This window comes from Convolutriloba macropyga, chromosome 1 (assembly GCF_964194025.1).
Source record: "Convolutriloba macropyga chromosome 1, txConMacr16.3, whole genome shotgun sequence".
Classification (NCBI taxonomy): Eukaryota; Metazoa; Xenacoelomorpha; order Acoela; family Convolutidae; genus Convolutriloba; species Convolutriloba macropyga.
In genome coordinates, this window is record NC_134468.1 from 44,114,803 (window position 1) to 44,139,676 (window position 24,874).

At 32.5% G+C, this 24,874-nt stretch overlaps 1 protein-coding gene across 2 annotated transcripts in view; it reads right to left on the reverse strand.

Annotated features, from left to right (window-relative positions):
- LOC142349334 (uncharacterized) overlaps positions 1-20,581 on the reverse strand; it is a 63,169-nt gene extending 42,588 nt beyond the window's left edge. Inside the window, exons 1-2 of one of the 2 annotated variants that reach the window (XR_012760819.1) lie at positions 20,479-20,581; positions 17,523-17,876 (exon numbers count right to left, since the gene is read on the reverse strand). Coding sequence is in view for 1 of the 2 variants with exons in the window: in XM_075400815.1 (XP_075256930.1) it covers positions 20,479-20,535 (57 nt within the window). In the remaining variant the exon portion in view is untranslated. Of the gene's footprint in view, positions 1-17,522; positions 17,877-20,478 lie in introns of those variants that run through there. The other variant, XM_075400815.1, reaches the window with a different exon arrangement.
- Between the last annotated feature and the right edge of the window lie 4,293 nt (positions 20,582-24,874).

Below are 24,874 nucleotides of genomic sequence, written 5' to 3' on the forward strand. Positions count from 1 at the left end.
ACAAAATATCCAAAAGATGCCAATTTTGCACCAAATAAGTGCTAATAGCCACACTTGTGGTTCTGATGCAATAACGTTCGTTGGGTCTATGAATAGTTTAGAAGTAACGTTAACTGTGTGCCATAACATCGGGTTGCTCGGGTTTCGCCTTCCAAATATCGGGGGGGGGTGTACAGATTTTTTGTCCCATCATGTAAAAATTTTCAGTTTTGACCATTTTTGAGTTTTGACAAATTTCAAGTTTATTCAGTTTCAAACGTTGTTTCTTGATGTCTGATGGTTTTTGTAGCTAATTTGAAGTGACGTCAACATTCTTTTCAATTACCCGTCGGAAAACTTTACTCTTTTCTTCTAAGATACGCTTTGTATCATTGTCGAAATTTTCAAAACAAATTGGTTTTAATATTAACCTCTGCTGTTGTCTGTTTTCTTCCAGTTCATCGTAAGTTTCGAAGAAACATTGATCTGCATTTTCTGCAAATACTTCTTTCTTCTGAGGCAATTGACTTTTCACACCAGCAAGGTGTCCGTGCATTGTTTTGAGCAATTCAGCATGCTCACATTCTAGTCTCCTGAGTTGGCCTGACATCTTGTAGTCAGCCGCTTTCCAATGTCTATCGGGGCTCTTTCTCACCATCGTGAGAATTTCGTTCTGGTCCAGCAAATTGAATCGAAGATTCGTTGCTGTTCGTGTTGTTTTTGATTTCTGGGTTGGCGTAGTAGTTTAGAGTGAACCCTAACCGTATGTCATAACCTCGGGTTGCTAGGGTTTTGCTTTCCAAAAATCGGGGGGGGGGGGGGGGGGGGAGTACAAATTTTTGGTCCCAACTTGTAAAAATTTTCAGTTTTGACCATTTTTGATTTTTTTGACAAATTTCAAGTTTTTTCTGTTTCAAACGTTATTTCTTGATGTCTGATGGCTTTTGTAGATGATTTGAAGTGGCGCCAACATCGCCGGCCCTGTTTTCGATCTCGGAAACAACCAAATGTTGCGGCTGCTCAAGAATCTAAGCAAAACCGATATATCACAGCCTGGTTCTCAAGTTTTTTGCCGGCCTGGTTTTTCACAGTTTTCGATTGACTAACAATCTAGCAGAAATAATTAGTCGCTCGGACGTATTAAGGGACTGCAACTTTAATTTTGTAGATTGAAGTTAAGAAAATCCTTAGTGATAGTCTATGTTCAATCTCGTGCTGAAGTTTGTAAGGCTTCAACCAGTGTAAGTAATGTTGCTAACTTCTACTTAAGTAAACTCAACTAACTTAGACTCGCAAGATCTTACAATCTAGCATTTTAGAAGAAAGACTAAAATTGTTAAAGAGTCAAATTTTAGTCAGGCTTAGAGCCAACTGCTCAGTATAACAATTTTTAATGGTTCTAAAGACATTTCAGTTTCCTTATTCAAACAATTGGATGAAAGTAAATAATCAAAAATTTATCGTTTATTAGATCATCACTACTGGTTTCTGATTGATTAATCAAGAAATTGATTTAGGTCATTGTTTACATAATAGATGTCAATTTACTGCAATATGTACTTTTATTAACTTAAGCACGGATGGTTAGTACGTGGCTCTAAATGCCTCTAATGTACGGTTTTTGACCTTTAATGGCCATCTAATTTATCATAAAATAAACAACTTATTAAGTTAAACAATAAATGACAAACTATCCAAAAAATGCCAATTTTGCTCCAAATAAGTGCTAACAGCCACACTTGTGATTCTGATGCAATAACGTTCGTTGTATCTATGAATAGTTTAGAAGTAATCCTAACCGTGTGCCATTACATCGGGTTGCTCGGATTTTGCTATCCAAAAATCAAGGGGGTGTACAGATTTTCGGTCCCAACTTGTAAAATTTTCCGCCTTGACCATTTTTGAGTTTTTCCAAAATTCAAATTTATTTTAAGTGTTTAAACGTTTTTTCTTGATATTTGATGGCTTTTGTAGCTGATTTGAATAGGCACCAACAGTAGAATTTTGGAAAAAAATCAAATAAATTTAGTGGCTAATTATAGATTAAAATTTGATTGCAGTAAAAAAAATCAGAGAAACTTGTAAGACATTAAAAAAGCAATAACTCTAATTCAAACAAAGATGCTCGACAAAGTGCCTTTGCACATGATGTTCGCACCCCACTCAACCACATTTTTGACTAAATTGTGTACCAAATGAGAAAAAAATATCTTTTGAACGTCCATATTTGTTCAAAAAAAGGATGTATTATATTTTTTTGAAAAAAAACGTTTAAAACTCAGACCACTCAGCAAGTTAAACAATGTCACACTGGAGGGCCAATGAGATCTGGCATTAATAAGACAGCGTCACGAGACAAACAGCAAAAAACAAATATCAACGACAAGCATTAATTATGACAAAATTTCGATGTCTATTAATTAAACAAATTACTAAATAACAAAGTCCAAAAAACATCACCTCAAACTTGAACTAACCAAATTTACTTGTTTTTCAATAGAAAAGATATGGAAAGTTCATTAGAAAAGATATGTTAATAATGAAAATTTTTTTTGAGAGGAAATATGTCGAAGCCGTTAAAAAGGTTATATATTCACTATGAACAGGTTCAGCAGTCATCTTCAGTTCAAATTTTTAACACCATTAATCTAACGTGTGACCATTCGTTAATTAGATTGGATAAAACCTACACAAAAAAGCAAAATAGTCGAAGTCAGAATATGCAACTGAATTTTTTGAAACAACTAAATTCGAAATCATCAAGTCCAACGGTTAGTAACTGAAATCAAAACAAAAATGCGCCATTGTTATCACAAGAAGCGTTTGCGAAATGTCATTATCCAGAATATACCATACAATTACATAAAGAACAAGAGATACAATCAAAACCCTTTCAACAAATTGCGAGAAAACATTTTTGAAGCCGTTAAAATCATAAATTTTTTTTAAGAAGAACTCATCGAAAAGTTCAATTGCAGCCGCATAAACGCAATAACGTGTTTTTATGAAATGCATTTACAAGACGAGGTAGAAAGCGAGACCCAAGAGATCAGCAAATCAAAAAATATAAAACATTTTCTTTTATTTGAGAATATTTTTAAAATTTTTTTCAAAACTATGAAAACCATTAGCTGTCAACTGAGGTGTTCAAGTAGTTTTATTGATGAATTCATAGGAAGCCATTGGAACTTCCTATTTTGCAGAAAAATGTCATGAGACAGCAACAAGAAAGACAAAAAAGAGAAAATTCCAAATTACAAAAAAATTTTGAGAAAATTGTATTGAAAGCCGTTAAATCCATAGTCTATTCTTCAAATCTATTCGATATTTACAACTGAGTTTTCTCTTTACGCCAATGATGTGTTATAAGACATCTCAATATTGCCATGATGCGACAAGACCCCGAAAAAGAAACTCCAGAATATTCATTTGGTTAGAAGTCAATAAAATTTGTCTGAAAGCTCGTAGTATCGAAGCCAAAATACATTACAAAAACAGAAAACATCGGTTATGATTACATTCCGTTTTAGTTTCGTTTGAAAATAAGCCTTGTTTTTTTAGACTAAATAAAATGTCACATGATAAAAACAAAATTCAAAAGTGGAAAAGCTCAAAAGTTCAATTTTAGTTTCGGAAAACCGGAAAATTTTGTTTTGAGATCACTCCCACAGGACGCATGCGACAAAAATTATTTTAAATGGAATTTGCACAAATTCACAGACTATGATAGCATTTTTATCTGTTTTTAAGGCAACTGTATTAAAATGGGATAAAGTTGCATTTTTTGTGCCATTTTTGATGAAAAGATGGGTTGAATTAAAAAAAACCAACACTAAGTTTTAGCCAAAAAAATTTATCAGACAGTTCAGCAAAACTTCTACATCCTAAAACTGAAACATACTATTTCTAACGGTTAGCATAACTACAGCAAAATTGACGGAAAGTTTAATCAATAATACCAAAAATGTGAACGAAAACAGTCAATCTTGCAAAAAAATCAGTCAAAGGTTATCCAAAAATTAATTCTGGATGGGTCGGGACAACCAAACCCTGAAATCATTCCTAGAATTCAAGAATACTTTAAGACAGTTTAAACAATTTCTTTGCAGCAAATAGATATTCTGGGAAATTATTTTTTGTTTAAAACAACAAGTCAAAACACAACTTTTCGTATACTTTGAGTGAAACTATTTCTTTACTAATGAAAAAATTAAAACTATTTTCTGGCAAATAGATCTGTGCGCAAATCTGTTTGAGCTTGATACTCTACAATATAGCAGAGAAATATGAAAGAGAAAATTATCGTGTCCAAAAAAATGTGACCCGACAGGAAAAAGTATGATCGAAAGGTTAAGTCCTCTTCTAGCGCAGTCAATAATTTTGATTCTGCCACAACACGAGAAAAAGGGTTAAGGTCCAAAAAACAATAATTCAACCTGAAAACTTCAACTTTAGCAGAAATATTAACGATTAAATTTGCAAATCGTGAAACGGTTTTGCTCCTTCATTTTGAACATATGGTTGATCAAAGTGGAACATATTTTCTGTCGTTCAAAAAAACTCAATTTAGAATTCAAACAATTTAAAGATTTTCAACATGGAACTCAATCAGAAAATTTTTAACCACATTCCAAGTTAAAACCAGAAGTCAAAAACTGTAGTAATTTTACAAAAACTTTTTCTTCCTTCTAACATGAAACAAAGTTTTAACGAGAAAGCCGGGAAGATTATTTTCGCCACTTCACAAATGTTTACCACAATTTACTAACCTTGATTTCAATTAATTTTACATTAATTATGCTGTTTATTTGAGATGAGCAATTTTCACTCTTTAAAATTGGCCAATTTTAGATTTCAGATAAGGTGTTTCGGAGGCCTTAGCCTCAGTTTCTCACGTAATTCCTAATTAGTTTTTTTTATTCTGAGTCAGCCCGCAAGATAAATTCAACTCCCTTTAAGACAATCTGTCCTAATTGTTCCGACCCCTCTTGAGGGGGAGGAACTATATACTCAAATAGGTTTCTTTTGCTTAGACAATTTTTGCCGATCGATATATTCATCGTAGAGAGTTGAGACTGGTATCATTAGAAAGCTCGTCCAGCTTAGAAAATACAATTAAAAAGTGTTTTTATCAAGGTTTAAACTTCTGAGAAATGTAGAGTGAATTTCGTTGTTTTTACTCACATTTTCCGGAATTTTTGCATTAAATTTGGTCAATTTTGCTAAAGTGTTGTTGAATTTATCATAAAAGACAAAACCAAAGTTCTCAACCTTTTTTTTTCAAAAGGTTTTTGTCGAAATATTCTGGCTAATAATTTCGAAAATCAGCATTTTGATCAAAAACAGCACGAAATCAGCTTTTTTAGTCCACTTTGATTAAATTTGCCTGAATTACACCCCCAAACACCATTAATACAACTTTGTAGACTCAAAAGGGAGCCAATGCTAGTTCATTTTCCGTTGAGAGTGCTCTGTACTTAAAACTTTTCCGTTTTTTGCTCAATTGAATAATTGATTATCAAAAATGCAGCACTTATTTTCGATTTCTTAACTAAAAAATTATCCATATCTTTAATTTTCAAAGGAGGAAGTTTTCCTAATGGACGAAAAACATTAGCAGGGCTGGTTTTGGAAAATTCTTGAACTGTTACAATCCAAAAAGAATCCAGGTTGTAACCAGGCAGTCTTTTTTTATATTGATTTATCTTATATTAATTCAAGAAAGTAACATTTCAATCAAAACTCAGTAAGGATATGTCCAATTGGCTTTCTAAGCAGCTCCAAATTAATCAATCTAGTTTTTTGCTTGAACGCTTATGGTCGTTTTGACTTTATAAAAAACGGTTGGAAAATAAATAATGGCTTATTGAACTTTGCCTCTGTTTTTTCTTTAGTTTTGTCAATTTTTAGCCTAATGTCAGAAAAAAGATTGCCTTTTTACTGATTTCAAATTTAACTTCCGTTGCGTTTTACGCCTTAAATTATGGTTTTCTGGCTTTGATACCACTCGATTTCACATTTTTTAATTTAGATACTTGCCCATTTTTTACGCTTTCTAGTTTTTTTCTATTTTCACGTTTTTGACAGTTTATTTATCACGTTATTGCCAGGCAATCAAAAAAAAGCACAATTGATAATTTTAAAATCCTTAAAAAAATTATGATTTTAACGGCTTCGACACTACTTTCTCGAAGAGTTTAATTAACATTTTAAAGTTTGTCCTTAACTGTCGTTTGTACTCTGTTTTTTAGTTGTATAATTTTTTGCTGCATAATGACATTTTTCATTGATTTTTCACCGAATAACAGAGGAGTTGATATTCTGATATTAGTAGTTAGCTGACGACTTTCATCACTATGAAAACAATTGTTTTCCAAAATAGAAAAACTATTTTCAACTTCGCAATTTTGATAATTTGACCTTATTGGTGTCAAGGAAAAGCGTCAAGAAAACTTGTTGTCACAAAATCAATTGTTTTTAAAGAATTTATTTCAATTTTACTGGCTTCGAAACGAGCTTTTATCAAAAAAAGTAATTTAAATTTGTTCTTGCTTTAGTTTTTGTCATACTTGACGTTCTTGTTGTAGACGTAAGAAATGTTCTGGATAATTGCTGGTCTCGAGGGCTGACTTTGAGCGACTGAACGAAATTATTTAGTTGTTTTATATTGTAATCAATGATTTCATGACTTTGGAAGTAATTTTGTTTTGTTTTGAAAAAAAGTTTTTTAAGCTTTCAACTTTTTTTTTTGTCTACTTTTTACCTAGTCTCATCAATAAAAATTTATCTGTGTACGAAGAAGGCGCAATCGAACATACTTTGAGGGCCAAGATATGGCTTTATGGCTTCGACAGTGTTATCTGGCATTTTTTATTCAATGATTTTTTGTTGTTGTCTTTTTGTTGTTCTTCTTAGCCGCATAAAAAATTGAGCAAGGACAGGTCTTACGTCCCTAATAAAAAAGCATTGGTAAGAGTAAAACTATGGTATTTTTTAGTTGATTTCTAATCGTGTTCATTAATTTGAAATAAAATGTATTCAAAGAAAGCAAATATTTTAAATTTCAAGTGTTTGTACTTTTTTTGTCTAATTATTACCAAGCTTTTTTACGAACTGGCCCCCCTGATCGTTTCTGGTGAATTACAATAAATTTCGTTTAGTTTCAGTTTTTTCTGACGTTATGTTGAATTTTGTTAAATTTTGTGTTTAACAACTGACATAAAGTTTTTGATGTAAATATTATTGTTTGTTGTTGTTGTTTGATTTTGCTGTTCTTCTTAACTCTTTTTCTTAAAATTGGCATATCTTTTCAATCTAATGCATCATTTTCACTCCACTGAGTTATATGCTTTGGAGTTGTCTGTTGGTTCATACACCATTTTTTTTTAAAAAAATTGAAATTTTGGTTTTTTTCTACCTGCTCCTCTTTTGGTAAACAATTTTTCCTAAAATAGGGATAAGCGGGGTCAGAACTACACGTGCAATTAAACATTACCGGGCTTCCTGTTATTCTATATAGAAAACGTCGGCAAAACCCTATACTTTGCAAAAGTAAAATTACACCAGTTAACTCCTAGTTTTTTTGCCCATAGAAGAAAACTGCATCAAGAAGCGGTAAGAGCAGGTACTCTCTGTCTTACCAGTAACAGGGAGGGACGACAACTACAAAATTAAATTTAGAAGAAGCTCTGAAAAAGTACAACGCAATGCGGTATATGTACTCCGCAAGAGTAAATAATAGAGGTAAAATCAAGTCCAATTTCGTTTTATAAATTACTTTTATGAGAAAGACAAAAAATTCAATGGTTCAAACACGTTTGTCCCCAATTTAGTAAATAACCTCTAATTTGAGCTGAGAAATCTAAATTTTATAAAAGGTTCTGAATCGGTTCACATTAAGCAAATTCAGAATTGACATCATTACTTATCAAGATCAATTTTCGTTGAATGAACCATTTTTTAAATTCCCATTTTACTTAGCAATTATTCCTTCTTTTCATTCAAAATCAAAGTTCCAACGAAACAACCTAAGGCTGATATTTTACATATTATCTCCCAAGCTTTTTTTAAATTTATTCAAGATTCTTAGAAGTTCCAATTTCTACCCAACCCAATGATCCCAAATAATTTTTCAATCATACAATACCAAAAAGTTCATTCCTAGAAAGCAAAAACAAAACAAATGGTTGTGAAAATATTGAACTTTTTTAACATAAAAAACAAGAGTGGATGAAGCAATATCCAATTAGATACAAAAAGCAATCGCCCCGGGCTTTATTGATGTTAGCTTTATCGAAACAGAAGACTTTTTTATTTTTTTAAATTTGTTAAAGGCTAGATCACCATAATATGTAAAGACTAGCTCATCACAATATCTCATCAAAATATTTTCTGATAAATCATATTTTATATCTGTGATCAGCTCAGCTAGGTTGAACTTCTAGTGCATTACCGCATTACCTTTAGAGTTCTTCACAAGAAATTATACTCATTTGTATGATAACAATTTAACTACGGCTAAAAGACTGCCTCTACAGAAAAAAAGGTCCTTCTGTCTTCTATTTGATGTCATTACAAAACATAATCTTTTCTGGATTCAGGTCAACTTTTGGAACAAAAACAAAAGCATTGTTTAAGTATCAGGTCCAAAAAAATTAATTCTACAGAGGAAAAATTTCAAAAACAACAAATCAGAAGAACTATAACTGTTACTACTGCTGCTTTTCTAAGGTTTTTCGCAAAAATTGTAATTTTTTAATAAGAGGCTGCAAAAATTGAAATTAGATGTCTACGACACGAAATTGTAGCCTTCATTAATTGAACATCCCAAACAACTCTTTTAAGAGTATTGGCAAGCAGTCATAGCATTGAGTGACATTTGGATTCCAGTTAAAGGAGATTATTCATGAACGGGCAAAAGATTTTATTAGTTTTTCATTTTTTGCTTTTTCACAAAATGATTTGATTATTTCTCGAAGTAAAAAAACACGGTCTTTGGGACTTAAAAATGAGTAAAAGTTAAGTAACTGACTAAAGTGGGAGTTGAGGATATGCTGGAAAAAATAGTTCATATTAATGGCCGTCATTTTTCTCTTTTCTTTTAACTTATGACCCAAAGTAATTTCAGCATTCAATTTTAAGAAACTGAAAAATTTTGAGAAAATAGAGAAAAAGACAAAAGAGAGAAAAACATAATATCATGGCCTTTGAATATTTTTTATTAGTGTTTTTTTTTCAGAATGGGAAGAGGAATCAATTCAGAGGAATTGAAGAATCACCAATAAAAAAATATGGTTTTGAATAAGCAAAAATTTGAATTCCAAAGGTCAATAAACAGAATTCATTTAATTCTTTACTCTTAAGGAATCTATCAATTGGATCCTTAGTTTTCTACATAATTCAACTCCTGAAGTCAAGTTCAGGAGACTGATTTTTAGTCCTTACAAAATTTTCCCAACTACTCAAGTAAATTGTGAACAGGCCGAAACTCAAAGAGAATACATTTTTCCTCAGAGAAGAAATTCGTAGTTACATTAATCAAAAAGATTTTTGTAAAGTAATTTAATCAAAAGAGAAGGTCTTACCATTGAGTTGATCACAAGCCACAAAAAGAAGAGGCTTTCGATACGAAAAAATTTCATGTTCCGTACAATATTTGAGCAACTTCCTTGACTGTTAAGTTTATGGAAATTGAGCTCTGAAAAAAAATAGGTATGATCGAGATTTGTCAGGGGAAGACAGCTGCATAGCAAGACACGATGTATAATTTAATTTGTAATGGCTCTCACATTCCCTATGACATTTTTTAAGGCCATGTTTGGCATTTTCCCCTGAGTCAGATTCATGAGTCTACATTTTTTAAGGTTCGCATAATTTTCAAACCAAAAATATTGAAAACTTTTTTTTTCGAATATTACATTAACGAAGTTTTTCCCCCTAATTGCAACTTGCTCCGAAATTACGTCACTATATGGATAGCTATATAACCAAGTATAGTATGTATCTCTTAGCGACCAGAAATAACCCGACTTTCAAAACAACCCATCTTACCATCATGGTTGCTCTAAAAAGATCAACAATGCCATATCACTTAACTACTTAATAGAGACTAAGAACTATGCCGACAATATTTTGCAACATAGGTGAAAGATAAGTGATGAAAAAACTAACTTACAAATTAAAATTTCAGGTACAAACTTTTGACTGATCTTTGAGTTGAATGAATTCAAAACATTTAAAATACAAAAAAAACCAAGAGAAAACCTGGCGCTGATCATACAAAATTTTAATGTTTGTGATTGCAAACTGATATAATAGTGCTTACGTGGTTTAACAGTTCGTCGCTACCGAAAAGACTCCAACTATGAAAACTTCCTGCATGCAGGCTGGATCTTCTACATTGAGCAGTTCTACATGATCAATGCTGAACTACCATTTAATTATAGGACATTTTTAGCCCCTAAATCTCGGCCCTGGTGAACAGAGTTAAAATTGCCGTATTGCATGCCCAACTTTTAAAATTTTCAGTTTCCGAAATTTATTTTTAAATTATAACCTGTTTAGTGGTAATCAATGGGTTTTGGTGTTTAATTATTTTTTTATGACTAAACCAATGCACTAACATTGACGAGTATGACAATGAGTGGTAATAAAATCTATACAACATATTACGTTTGGAGCTCACTTAACAAAGAAACAAACTTTTGAGATCTCCAGAGAGTAACCAGAATTTTAAAAATTTTATCTGTTGAGTGGAAGCAGTTACAGCAAAATACTATGATGAATTAGTTACGACCACGCCTAGCAAGTTACCTAAATTAGTTCATGCTCATCACATATTATTTCAACAAAGTTCTTTAAACCTAAAAACCAAAAAAATTCTCTTATGTAGCCCACCCTTTATGTAAGGTCCCAGCAATATAACTTAGCTTAATTGCGTGTCAAGAGAATTTACCCAATTCCTCTTTACCCAATACCATTATACCTAATGCCAACATACCAAATTTCAACCTAAAGTTAAATTTAAAAGAGCGACTATTTAGCCGACTATATAATTAAAGGGCCAGTTGACTTGATATGAAACTATCACAACTCAACATGGGATAATATTGTCCACATAAATAATTTAAATCATCCTTGTATTAGCGACTGCTAGTTTGTAATCGGATAATTGTACGGAAACATCAAAGAGCGTTGAAAAAGCTGGTGTCAGGTAAAATGGCAGGTTGGGTAAAATGGCGGATGTTAAAATGGCTTTGAATAAAATGGAATTGGGTAAACTGTCATGTAACCGTTAATTTCATGAAACAGAACTGCGTTTTAATCATTAAATTCAAGAATATTCAAAGAAAAAAGAGGAAAAAAAGTCATTGAAAAATCTGCCTACTCGTTGAATCTGGTACTACAGATTAAGTGGCGATGCCCCTCTGCTTCTGGATATTATTTGGCTAAAAACTGACACTTCCATAAAAAATAATTTCCTGATTTTTGTTTTATAGAAAAAAGAGCACTTTTACTTTTAGAATGTGTTAATTTCTTTTCTCATAGAAATAAGTAGTGAAAAAATTTAGCGTGACATTGCTATCATGATTGCTCTAGAAAGACCAACAAAGTAATATCACTTAAGTACTTAACAGAGAAGAAGAACAGTGCCAACTAATTATTGCAATATATGTCAAAGATAAGCAAGGAAAACAGATTTTACAGTTCAAAAGCTCAATATTAAAACCCGGCGATGATCATACATATAAGTTTAAAGTTTGTGACCAGAAAACAGAGCTATACGTGGTTTAACGGTTCATTGCTACTTAAAAAACTTCAAATATAAAAACCTTCTGAATGCACGCCGGATCTTCTACATCGAGCCGTGTTTTTATTTATATGATCAGTGCGGAACTGAGAACTTAATTTTATGAGATGAGGGCCAACGTTTACATGAAAGTTTATCCAAGATGAAAGTCAAACAAGAAATTTTTCTAAAGATGATCAACCCTAAAAAGTAAGCTGATATGTTAAGTATAAGCAAATCTAAATTACGCGTCTGAATAATATGTGTACACTTTAAATTTTAAAATCCCTGCATTAATTCATGCGCCTATAAAAAGCCATCGCTAAAAATACTGGTAAACGTAGTTATAGTTGCCGTTTTGCGTTTTGAACTTTAAATTTTCCAGTTTCTGAAATTTTTTGTCAAATTATAAATTGTGGTAAAGAATGAGATTGGGTGTTTAATTATCTTAATGCCTAAACCAATACACCAAATGACAAGTATGACAATGAGTGATGTGGAAATCTAAACATGAGATTACATTTGGAGCTCAGCTAACTAAGAAGAGAAACTTTGAGGTTTCCAGTGAATAACAATATTTTTTTAATTATTATCTGTTGAGTGGTAGCAGGTACATCAAAAATCATTGATGAATTAGTTACGACCAAGCCTAGCAAGATATTTATATTAGTTCATGCTCATCACATATTATTTCAACAGTGTTCTTTAAACCTTAAAACCAAAAAAATCTCTTATGTAGCCCACCCTTTATGTAAGTTCCCAGCAATATAACTTAGCTTAATTGCGTGTCAAGAGAATTTACCCAATTCCTCTTTACCCAATACCGTTATACCTAATGCCAACATACCCAATTTCAACCTAAAGTTTAATTCAAAAGAGCGACTATTTAGCCGACTTTATAATTAAAGGGCCAGTTGACTTGATATGAAACTATCACAACTCAACATGGGATAATATTGTCCACATAAATAATTTAAATCATCCTTGTATTAGCGACTGCGAGTTTGTAATCGGATAATTGTACAAAAACATCAAAGAACGTTGAATAAGTCGGTGTCAGGTAAAATGGCGGATGTCAAATTGGCATTGAATAAAATGGAATTGGGTAAACTGTCATGTAACCGTTAATTTCATGAAACAGAATTGCGTTTTTATCTTTAAATTCAAGAATATTCAGAGGAAAAAGAGGAAAAAAGTCTTCAAAAAATCTACTTGCTCGTTGAATCTGGTACTACAGATTAAGTGGCGATGCCCCTCTGCTTCTGGATATTATTTGGCTAAAAACTGACACTTCCATTAAAAAAATTCTTGATTTTGGTTTCATAGGGAAAAGAGCACTTTTACATTCGGAAAGTGTTAATTTCTTTTCTCATAATAATAAGTAGTGAAAAACTTTAGCTTGAAACGCTATCATGATTGCTCTTAAAAGACCAACAAAGTCATATCACTTAACTATTTAACAGAGACGATGAACAGTGCCGACTAATTATTGCAATATATGTCAAAGATAAGCAATGAAAAAAGAATTTACAATACAAAAGCTCAACATTAAAAACCGGCGATGATCACACATATAAATTTAAAGTTTGTGACTAGAAAACAGAGTTATAGGTGGTTTAACGGTTCATTGCTACTTAAAAAAACTTCAAATATAAAAACCTCCTGAATGCACGATGGATCTTCTACATCGAGCGGTGTTTTTATTTATATGATCATTGCGGAACTGAAAACTTAATTTTTTGAGATGAGGGCCAACGTTTACATGTAAGTTCAGCCAAGATAAAAGTCGAACAAGAAGTTTTTCTAAATAATATCAACCCTAAAATGTGGGCTGATATGTTAAGTAAAAGCAAATCTAAATTACGCAACAGAATAATATGTGTACGTTTTTTAATTTTATGATTCCTGCATTAATTCATACGCCTAGATTTGAAAATTGATCGCTAAAAATTACTGGTAAACATAGTTATAGTTGCCGTATTGCGTGCGGAACTTTAAAGTTTCCAGTTTTTGAAATTTTTTGTCAAATTATAAATTGTGGTAATGAATGAGATTTGGTGTTTAATTATCTTAATGCCTAAACCAATATACTACAAATGACTAGTGTGACCATGAGTGATGTTAAAATCTAAACAGGAGATTACGTTCGGAGCTCAGCTAACAAAGAAAGGAAACTTTGAGGTTTCCAGTGAGTAACAATAATTTTTTCAATTATTATCTGTTGAAGGGTAGCAGGTACAGCAAAACACATTGATGAATTAGTTACGACCACGCCTAGCAAGTTATTTATATTAGTTCATGCTCATCACATATTATTTCAACAGTGTTCTTTAAACCTTAAAACCAAAAAAATTCTCTTATGCAGCCCACCCCTAATCCAAGGTCCCAGCAATATAACTTAGGTTAATTGCGTGTCAGGACATTTTTCCCAGTTCGTCTTTACCCAATGCCATTATACCTAATGCCAACTTACTTAGTTTGACCTTAATGCTAATTTAACTATAATGAATGACTATTTAGCCGACTATATAATTAAATGGCCAATGGGACTTGATATGAAACTATCACCAGTGAACATTGGATTATAGATTATATTGACCACATAAATAATTTAAATCATCCTTGTATAAGGGACTGCTAATTTGTAATCGGATAATTGAATGAAAACTTCAAAGAGCGTTGCGTAAGTTGATATTGGGTAAAATGGCCGGTTGGGTAAAATGGCGTAGGTTAAAATGGCATTGAATAAAATGGAATTGGGTAAATTGTCATGTAACCGTTATATTCATGAAATAGAACAGCATTTCTATCATCAATATTACAGAACATTCGGTGGAAAAAGAGAAAATTAGTCATTAAAAAAATCTACCTACTCGTTGAACCTGGTACTGCAGAATAGGTGGCGATGCAACAGTGCTTCTGCATATTCTTTGGCTAAAAAATGACACTTCCATAAAAAATATTCTTTCGATTTTGGCTTTAAAGAAAAAAAGAGCGCTTTAAATTTTATACTGTAACAATTAATTTTCCCTGTGTCGCATCAAAACGTGGCTTTCAATCGGCGAAACGAATACTTTCATTTCTCATAATAACTTCATGTTATTTTAAATTTTTTATGAAAACAAGTATGTCGTATGTCGCAAGTGAAGTTAAACTTTAATTGAAACTCAATATCGAATTAATCCACTATCATGACGTCGCAATTTCAACCTACAAATTTATTTCAAAATCAACTTTGTCATTAGAGCGAATTCATTTTTGTTGTTGGTATTAGATATTCAACAAGAGATCTATTTTTATTGCGGAAAGGTTCCATCCTTTTTCAACTATTCAAGAAGTTCTTCGGCACTTCATTATTTTTTGTAGAATCTTTATTCTAAATACTTGATTTTCGATTGCTGAACCATTTTTGCAATACTACTTTTATATTTTTTGAGAGCTTCTCTCGTTTCAATTATCTTGTTTATCTGTATGTATTATTAGTTTGCTGATTCTCACCATTTTTTGTGGCCTGTGCAATAAATTGTCCATTTAATTTCCTGAAGCCTTTCATTATAACGTAGAGAAAGAACAGGAAGAAGAAAGAAGGAAGATCGGTCACAAAAACATATCTGCAAAAAAAGAACACAATTGTCAATTTCATTCAACGGCAACACAAAACGAAAGATAAATGGAGTTGTTTGCAAAAAAAACTATTTCGTTTTTTTTTCATTATCAAAAACTTTCCTGACTGCGGTCATCTTACGCTCAAAAATTAGGGTTTAAGATAAGAAACAAATAACAGCTGTCAAGTGCTCCAATTTTTCTCTCTTTTTTCATAGGGGATGATGTGTTGAATAAACGTCCTTCGGAATTCTGCAGACCAAAGATTTTCTTTTTGTTAAAGAAGGAGCCAGTTGTCTGCGAAAGAGATTGATTCGAATTTTGCAGCACCCCAAAAAATTCCCATATTTCAATATTTTTCAAATTCTTTAAAAACCAAAAAAAGCCGCTGAATCAGTATCACAGAAAATGTTTTTTCAAGAACGCAACTTTGCAACAAGCTTTGCAACATTTTGTTCTATATTTCAAATACTTAATTTGTGATCGCACACCTGTACTTCCAATACTATTTTTATAGTAATTGAAATTTTCTCTTGTTTATTTTGTTTCAGTTTTGTATGTTTAGGTTATATGCTGTGATTTTGCTTCTTTTTTTCTACATTTTTGGTGATCTCCACAACCAATTGTCCATTTACGTTTCTAGTGCGTACTGCAGTTGAGTTTGGCCAGAAATTTGGCATGCGAAGGGTGCTAATTGGACAAATTTTATCCCGTCGACTATATTGATATAACCAAACTATGGTACCAAAAAGCTACGTACACCTGAAGATTTTTTTAAAAAACCATAAAAAAATCAAATAATTTAACATTTTGAGTTCAAATTTGTTCTCTAATAAAGCGTAATTACACCCCTAGCTTTCTTAACGTGCACTAGATGGTTCTTATAGTCTTCATACAAGTTTTTCACGACGTCTGCGTCAATTTCATTCCCAATTTCTCACATTTTTTTCTTCTAAATTCTCCTAAAAAACTGTCTGTTTTCGTAATCGCTGTTTCAAAATCGCGCAGAAATTTTCAATAGGATTCAGTTCTGGACTGCCTGCTGGCCATTTTAGTACCTTACACTCGTTTCCTTGGAAAAAAATTTCTATAGTTTTCAATTTATGCACAGGAGCATTATCTTGTTGGAAAATAATGTCCAGAAAATGCATTTTTTGTGACTTTTCTTACTTTCCAAATAACGGTCAGTACTTAGCTTGTTTAGACACTTAAAAAGAATTTTCCGTCCATTTGATCGTATTGCACCCCAAAACATAAGTGATCGTTTGTCCGAACTCAGATTTTTTTCAAGAACTCTCGTTCCATTTCTTCGAAGAACGCTAACAATTCCGTCGCTGGAGATGGATATCTGACAATTCCGTCACACGCTTGTTTCATTAGTAAAAACAACATTCTGCAAGAAAGAGACAAGCTTCTTGAGCATATTGATACACAATTTTAAACGAAAACACTTGCTTTTCTTCTTCAAACCGACTCTTTTTGCAGCATTTCTTGAAAACGCATGTTTTGAGAATTGGTCTAATTGTACATCTGGAAACTGTATGGTAGCAAGAGAAAGCGCTATGATCACTCTAATGCGCTCCAGTGAGGTTTTGGGTTGCTTCAAAACATCGGTAAATAACTTTTTTCTGAGTTAAAACAATTTTGGGGACCTTCCTCTTGATTTTTGGGCCTCAAAATTTATTATTTGTATGCATATTGTGCACTTGATCTCGGTTTTAAGTTGAGTTGCTTTTGTATTTTTGTGAATGAAAATCGCGACATCTCGTAGCGTAACAACTTGGCAAAGAGTGAAATTTTTTCACGCTTTAGCGCAAGTCATGCTTATGAAGCAGAAATCGTGCTTTAAAAGCAGAAATCATGCTGTACGTACCTTTTGGTATTATAGTTTATCTCGCTGTTGGTGTTCAATCTTCATTTAGTCAGTCCCATAAAGTTGCAACGCTATCGAACGTTGAAAGGTCAAAGTTCAAATTTAAAACATGGAGATATCTAGCAAAACACTGCTCATTTGCATGCCCCGAGCTTTTTGAACGTTCGCTTGCGTTGCAAATTTATGGGACTTACTATAGTTTCCCACAAATTGGTCTGCCTCATTATAAGCGTTCACTGATAAAAAACACTTGTAGGTGAAAATGAATTTTTAAATTTTTAAATAATCTTTGCAAAGTTATTACATCGCTTCAAAATAGCATCTGCTATATGAAGAATACTGCACATTAAGTTGTTACATTGATTAGTTATTTGGTTGAGTGAAAATGTATCCGTCAGTCTTCGGTTCAAAGGTGGCTATACAGGAGGCTCCGTCAGCATATTCTGGCATCCAGCACACTGGCGCAACCACATCACACTTGCACTCGAACTTGTCATCTTCTTCAGTCATATCCAGACAGTAAGATCCAGTGGAACAATAAGCGGTGCTCTCTTACTCTGTCAGAGTGTCGATAACTGTTACTCCACTTTCTCTTTTAGACTCTTTTTCTCGTCCAATCACCGTCAAGGTTGTCTAAAAATAGAAACTTCCAACCATACATACACCTTTCTTTAAAACCCTGCAGAAAGTTCGCTGTTTGATAACCTGAAGCTTGTGAACAAAATTGTGCTGATTTTTCCATTGAGTTAGCTTAATGACAATTGCATAGACTCTTACAAGGCTAAGAGAAACGACCATCCATTCCAATTTAGAAGTACCACTAAGGTAACAAAGACTTAGGGGGACTGATGGCAGTTGAAATAGGCGATATTAAATCTTGACCAAACTTGTTTTGCAGTGTCCGGATTCGACCTTTTAAATGTAAAGATAAGTGAGAAATGAAATTTGAAAACCTAAAACGTCCGAATAGCACAATTATTTTCGAGAAGTAGTCAGATCTTGAAAGATCCCATTAATTACATGTGAAGGAATTCATCTTTAAATTGTTTTCCAGGAAAATGATAAAAGGAAGGAAAAGTTAATTGACTAACAATCATCATTTCATTTGTTCTCTTCTATTCAATGCTTTAACCTAAAAGAAAAAATTTTAACCAAAAACGAACGGATACCGATTCATTGATTACCACTTGTAATACATGCGTACAACTCAAATGTTTCATATCACTTTTTAATCAAATTGTTTGAGTGGTTTGTTATTTTATTTAGTTTTTGAACCCTCCAGTACAGTAAATGGTGGTTTAAATAATAATGCAATTATATATATATATATATATATATATATATATATATATATGTCTTGATAAAAATTACCATATATTTTATTCGAACACTTCAATTTATTACTTGGTTAAATAATAAAAAGGAGATTAGAAGCAAGTAAATTATTCTTGAAAACTTAAACTTAGCTTAAAACTATATGCTTAGATCAAACTATATGCATGAATTTTTAGATGTTATTCATGCAGTGCTGATGCTTCTAGAATTTATCAATCAAAAAGTTCTCGTCTTAATTTGGTTCAAGCGTTGAAAGTTCAAAGCCACCTCATTTAGAAACCACCAATTTTGAAATCTTTTCCTATAAACATTCGAGATATTCTAAGAAAAAATTTATATCAGATAGAGGGATTTGCTGATAATTTTTTACAGGAACAGATTAGATTTCTTTAATTTTAAAACAAATTCTGCAAAATTTTATATTTGCAATTTTTGAACTCGGAGAATTTGGTTGTTACTTATTTTGATTCCACAATGAATTTTGAAGTTATGTAGACGGTATAAAAATCATTAACTGACTGACGTCAGACAAAAAGCTCTCGAACGAGGCTAGAAAAATTTTATGTTGCAGAAAATTCTGTCAAGCGAATATTTTCGAAACCTCCAACTCTCGGGTGAGAGTCGTGAACTTTAACTATAACGCTACAAGGGCTATGTACTGTTTCACTCACAATAGGTTATGTTTTAGCAACAGAATTTATTTCCAAATGCGTGCAATTCAAATGTCTCAACAGAATCAGGAAACCAAGAGTCAAAAAGTCATTAAAGAAGAGAAGAAGAGAACGATCGGTCAAAATTTGTCATTAAAAGAACACACAAATTAACAATAAATGGACCAAACTTTAATCGGAAGTAATTAAGAATATCATCTGCTATGAGAAAACATTTGAGAAAAATGAGCATTTTTTGAAATTTTTATGATTTGTCAATTATTGACATAAAAAAACTTCTGGACAATGAGCACATTGGGTATTATTGTTACGATAATAGTGTTGGCAGTTTTTTTTGAAAAAAAAACAAATTGTTCAAAACATTTTCAATTTTTTGTTGTTTTGTTTCATGAAGATTTTGTGCAGTATTTTTGAGCGATATTCAAAGAAAATAAGATTGTTGTTTGGCTCATATCTTTCCTACCAATACTGTGGCCCGAACTTTTTTTTGCTCAGAGAGTGTTTTCCCGGAAAACAAAATAAATGAGGAGGAAGTTTGTTCTCCCATATTTAGCCTTTCCTCCGCTTGTCTATGGTGCGGTCGCAAAAAATATTTTCCCACAATTTTGAGTTGAAAATGGCAGTCTTTATATTTTAAATGGTACATCTTATATCGTTATTTAACCACAGCTAGAAAGTTTTGTTCATAATCTGTCAGCATAGTGCTTTTTTATTTTATTCCATAAAATTTAACAAATTTTTCTCCTAAAACCTGTAGCTGAGATTTGAATTCAAATTTAGGGAAGCAGTTTTCACTGAGTAAGACGATGTCCTTTTTTCAACCGGTGCAAATTTTATTTCCAAATCTCATTTGCAAATGTTTGACCTGCCAATCAAAGACATCAACAGTTGCGTGAGTTCTGCCCCCATATAATCCAAATAATCCATAATGAAAAAATCAGGGAAAAAGTCGAGATTTAATGACTTCCCTTTGTTCATCAAGCCATCTGTTGATGCTGAGTTTTAAACTGTTAGTTTTACTTGAGAATGATTTCTAAATTTTTAAATCTGGTATCGAAATTAAAGTTGAAGAGTATAGACTTGCAATTTCATATGTAATGAGCTCCTATTTTCGAAAGCACAACCAAAGAGATCATAAATCATAATTATTTATATCATTTGAAAAGGTTAAAACCGGCAGATTTTATTTCTGATAATGTAGATTGAGTAAAGACAAAACAAAACTTTACCATTGAGTTGACAACAAGCCACAACAAAACAGCACGTCCGCTGCTGAAAAACTCCATTTAACTTGTATTATTTGAACAAATTCGCCGACTGTTAACTGTATAGCTGAAAACTGAGGTCTGAGAAAATAGGTGTGTTCGCTATTTATCGGAAGAAACAGCAGCGTATTGAACGCACACGAGATTCTCATATATGATTTTAACTTTTATGACTCCAATTTCCGTATGACTACTTTGTAATTCTCAACTTGATTTATGAGAGTTGAGCATGAGCAAAAATCTATTCAACTGATTGTTAATTTTACTAACCAAAAATATCGGAGTTGCCTTGAATAAGTGTTTTTAAACGTAACAAAAACTATGAAATTTTCCCCAAATGTTTCAGAAAATTCTGTCTAGCGAACTTTTTGGAACCTCCACCTCTCGGGTGAGAGTCGCGAATTTTAACTATAACGCTACAAGGGCTATGTACTGTTTCACTCACAATAGGTTATGTTTTAGCAACAGACTTTTTTTTCCAAATGCGTGCAATTCAAATGTCTCAGCAGAATCAGGAAATCAAGAGTCAAAAAGTCATTAAAGAAGAGAAGAAGAAAACGATCGGTCAAATTTTGTCATTAAAAGAACACACAAATTAACAATAAATGCACCAAGTTTGATCGGAAGTAAGTGAGATTATCATCTGCTATGAGAAAACATTTGAGAAGAAGGAACATTTTTTGAAATTTTTATATTTTGTCAATTATTGACATAAAAAAAACTTTTGGACAATGAGCACGTTGGGTATTATTGTTACGGTTATAGTGTTGGCAGTTTTTTTTGAAAAAAAAGCAAATTGTTCAAAACATTTTCAATTTTTTGTTGTTTTGTTTCATGAAGATTTTGTGCAGTAATTTTGAGCGATATTCAAAGAAAATAAGAAGCAATTGATGAAAATTTCTCTAGACAATTGTTGTTTGGCTCATATCTTTCCTACCAATACTGTGGCCCGAAATTTTTTTTGCTCAGAGAGTATTTTCCCGGAATACAAAATAAATGAGGAGAAAGTTTGTTCTCCCATATTTAGCCTTTTCTCCGCTTGTCTATGGTGCGGTCGCAAAAAATATGTTTAGATTAAACCGGTCGTATAAGCAAAAATTTTTGGAAAAAATGAAAAAAAGGTTTTAGAAAAAATTTTTGGGGGCTCCAAAAATTGCACTTTTTTGATAGTGTGGATAGTGATGGTGTGACCAAAAGAGTGAAAAAGTATAAAGGGAAACAAAACAGGACACTGTTAATAAATGGTCTGTATATATATATATATATATATATATATATATATATATATATTGCATTAAAATGTGTCGGAAAAAATGCTATTCAGATGAAAATTGTTGCTATGTTTTTAAGAGTGGAACCGAAAAATAAACATTAAGTATATTTTCTGGACTATATTTTCTCTGTTACTCCCAAGTGTCAGCTTTTAGCGCTTTTCTAGGTAGTGAGACAGTTTGAATTTTTTCACAATTTTGAGTTGAAAATGGCAGTCTTTATATTTTAAATGGTACATCTTATATCGCTATTTAACCACAGCTAGAAAGTTTTGTTCATAATCTGTCAGCATAGTGCTATTTTATTTTATTCCATAAAATTTAATAAATTTTTCTCCTAAAACCTGTAGCTGAGATTTAAGTTCAAATTTAGGGAAGCAGTTTTCCCTGAGTAAAACGATGTCCATCCTATTTTGAATGGGTATAAATTTTTTTTCCAAATCTCATTTGCAAATGTTTGACCTACCAATCAAAGAGATCGACAGTTGCCTGAGTTCTGCTTACAGATAATCCAAATAAGTCTAAGAAAAAAATGAAATATTTAAAGACTTCACGTTTGTTCATCAAGCCATCTATTGATGCTGAGTGTTGAACTATTAGTTTTACTTGGTAATTATTACTAAGTTTTGAAATTTGTAATCGAAATTAAAGTTGAAGAGTATAGACTTGCAATTTCATATGTAGTGAGCTCCTATTTTCGAAAGCACAACCAAAGAGATCATAAATCATAATTCTTTATATGAAATGAAAAGGTTAAAATCGGCAGATCTTATTTCTGATAATGTAGATTGAGTAAACACAAAACAAAACTTTACCATTGAGTTGACAACAAGCCACAACAAAACAGCACGTCCGCTGCTGAAAAACTCCATTTAACTTGTATTATTTGAACAAATTCGCCGACTGTTAACTGTATAGCTGAAAACTGAGGTCTGAGAAAATAGGTGTGTTCGCTATTTGTCGGAAGAAACAGCAGCGTATTGAAAGCACACGAGTTTCTAATATATGAGTTTAACTTTGATGACTCCAATTTCCGTATGACTGTTTTGTAATTCTAGACTTGATACTAGAGAGTTGAGCTTGACAAAAGTCTATTCAACTGATTGTTAATTTTACTAACCAAAAATATCGGAGTTGCCTTGAATAAGTGTTTTTGAACATAACAAAAACTATGAAATTTTCCCCAATTGCAACTGACTGGAAGTTATGTCGTTTCTTGCGTGAAATTGATGTAACCAAGTGTTTGAAGTAGTCGTACGAGACTAAGCCCAACAGCAAATCAGCACAACCGGTTTTATGGACAAACAATACCACAAGCACTAAATCACTTGGTTTGAACGTCGGTTTTTTAAGCTTTAAAAGCTCTTCAACGACCAGCAATGCCGTACCCTTAAGCCACTTGCCTTTGCTGGTGGGAACATCATAAACAACAGAGATACAGAAAACATTGAGTTTCCCAGTTTTTAACAATTATCTTAGAAACAAATGAGAGTTATACCTAGCTCCACACACACACACACTAAAAACTAAAAATACCAATTTATCACTACAACTAAAAATACCAACAAAAAATAACCAATTTCTCAAATTGGGCATAATTAAAATACAGGTGTTGAGCATTTTAACAAAAAGGGTGCCTGGTTCTCTTGTAACTTGAAGTAATAAAAGAACCCACTACAAAATTGATGAAGCCAATAATTACGATGAAAGACTATACAGTGCCAAAAAGCTGCGTACAGCTTGATTTCTGATTTTCAAGCACAATTCGTGCTCAGCATAAATAGCGCTAAGATGTGAAAAAAGGTGTACAAAAAATTTGAATTCAATATACCCATTTCACTCCGGGTTTTTCACGTCACAAGAAAAGATGCTTAAACAACTTTGCTCAAAAAGGACCACAAAATCGAAACTTAAAACTCCAAATTTGTTTGATTTTTTGAAAAACCTCAATGGAACCCATCAGACTGGCTCATAACGTTTTTCCTCTGAGAATAAATTTCAAGAAGTAAACTCAGACTAATTCGTCAACCTTTATCTTGTCCGTACAATTTTTGCAAGAACTACTGTGCAGCAGAAAAAAATCAAAGGGGCACCACTGGGTAAAGAAAAAATCACATGAACCAGCCGTTCCATGGGGAAAGGGACGTTCGGATGCCACTATACAAAGTGCCAATTCTAGACCCATCTCCGAAGTTCGAATGTTAAAGGCAAATGCGAAAAAAAACGAAAAAAATAACTGAGATCAAACTGGGAGAACAGATGTCTCAAAACAATAGAATTGCGTATAAAGAAGAACGCAAAACCGTTCAAAATAGTAGACAAGAAAGCAAGTTCATAAATAAAAATAGGTATCGGATAAGAGTTCTCAGACAGACACCTTTATTTTTACTACGAGGAATCGTGATGTCCAACGGGAACTCTTAAAAGAGACTGTTTCACCGCAACACGAATTACAAATCGCAAAAATTTATGAACTAAGTATCCAGGACCAAAATGCGGTAGAAATAAATCCCATCACAATCACTGATTTTTGATCCAGACTCAAATATTAACATGCGAACAATAGACAGTAGCAGAATAATTAGTCGAAGTTCAAACAAAAAATTTGTAGATTTCCGATCAAGAAATATGAAAATAACTGCCGAAAATGTGAATTAATATACGTTGCCCTTCGAATAACTAAACTTGCAAAAAAATGCAAACCCGCTTTCTAAGATTGTGTAGGAGTGGTTACAATTAATATTCGAATCTAAACACAAATCGAAAGTCAACTAGATCATCGAAACCGAAACGGAATTCCCACTTGTGAACTCGCGAGCAAATCCAAAGTCAACGAACAATGCTGATCCAAAACTTCTGAGTCACACAATTTTAAAGTAGTTTATGTCCAGGACAGCCTTGAAACTGAACCCAGAAGATTGAAGATCAAATTCGACAGGATAGATTTGGAAATATTAGCCGACTAGGGAGGTCTGTCGACAACCGTAAACGAAAGTTTGGCAATCAAAATTCTTGCAAAAAATTTTCTGGAATGGAAATGACAAAATCGAACTCAAGAACTTCTCAAATGACCCCAAGAACAATATTGG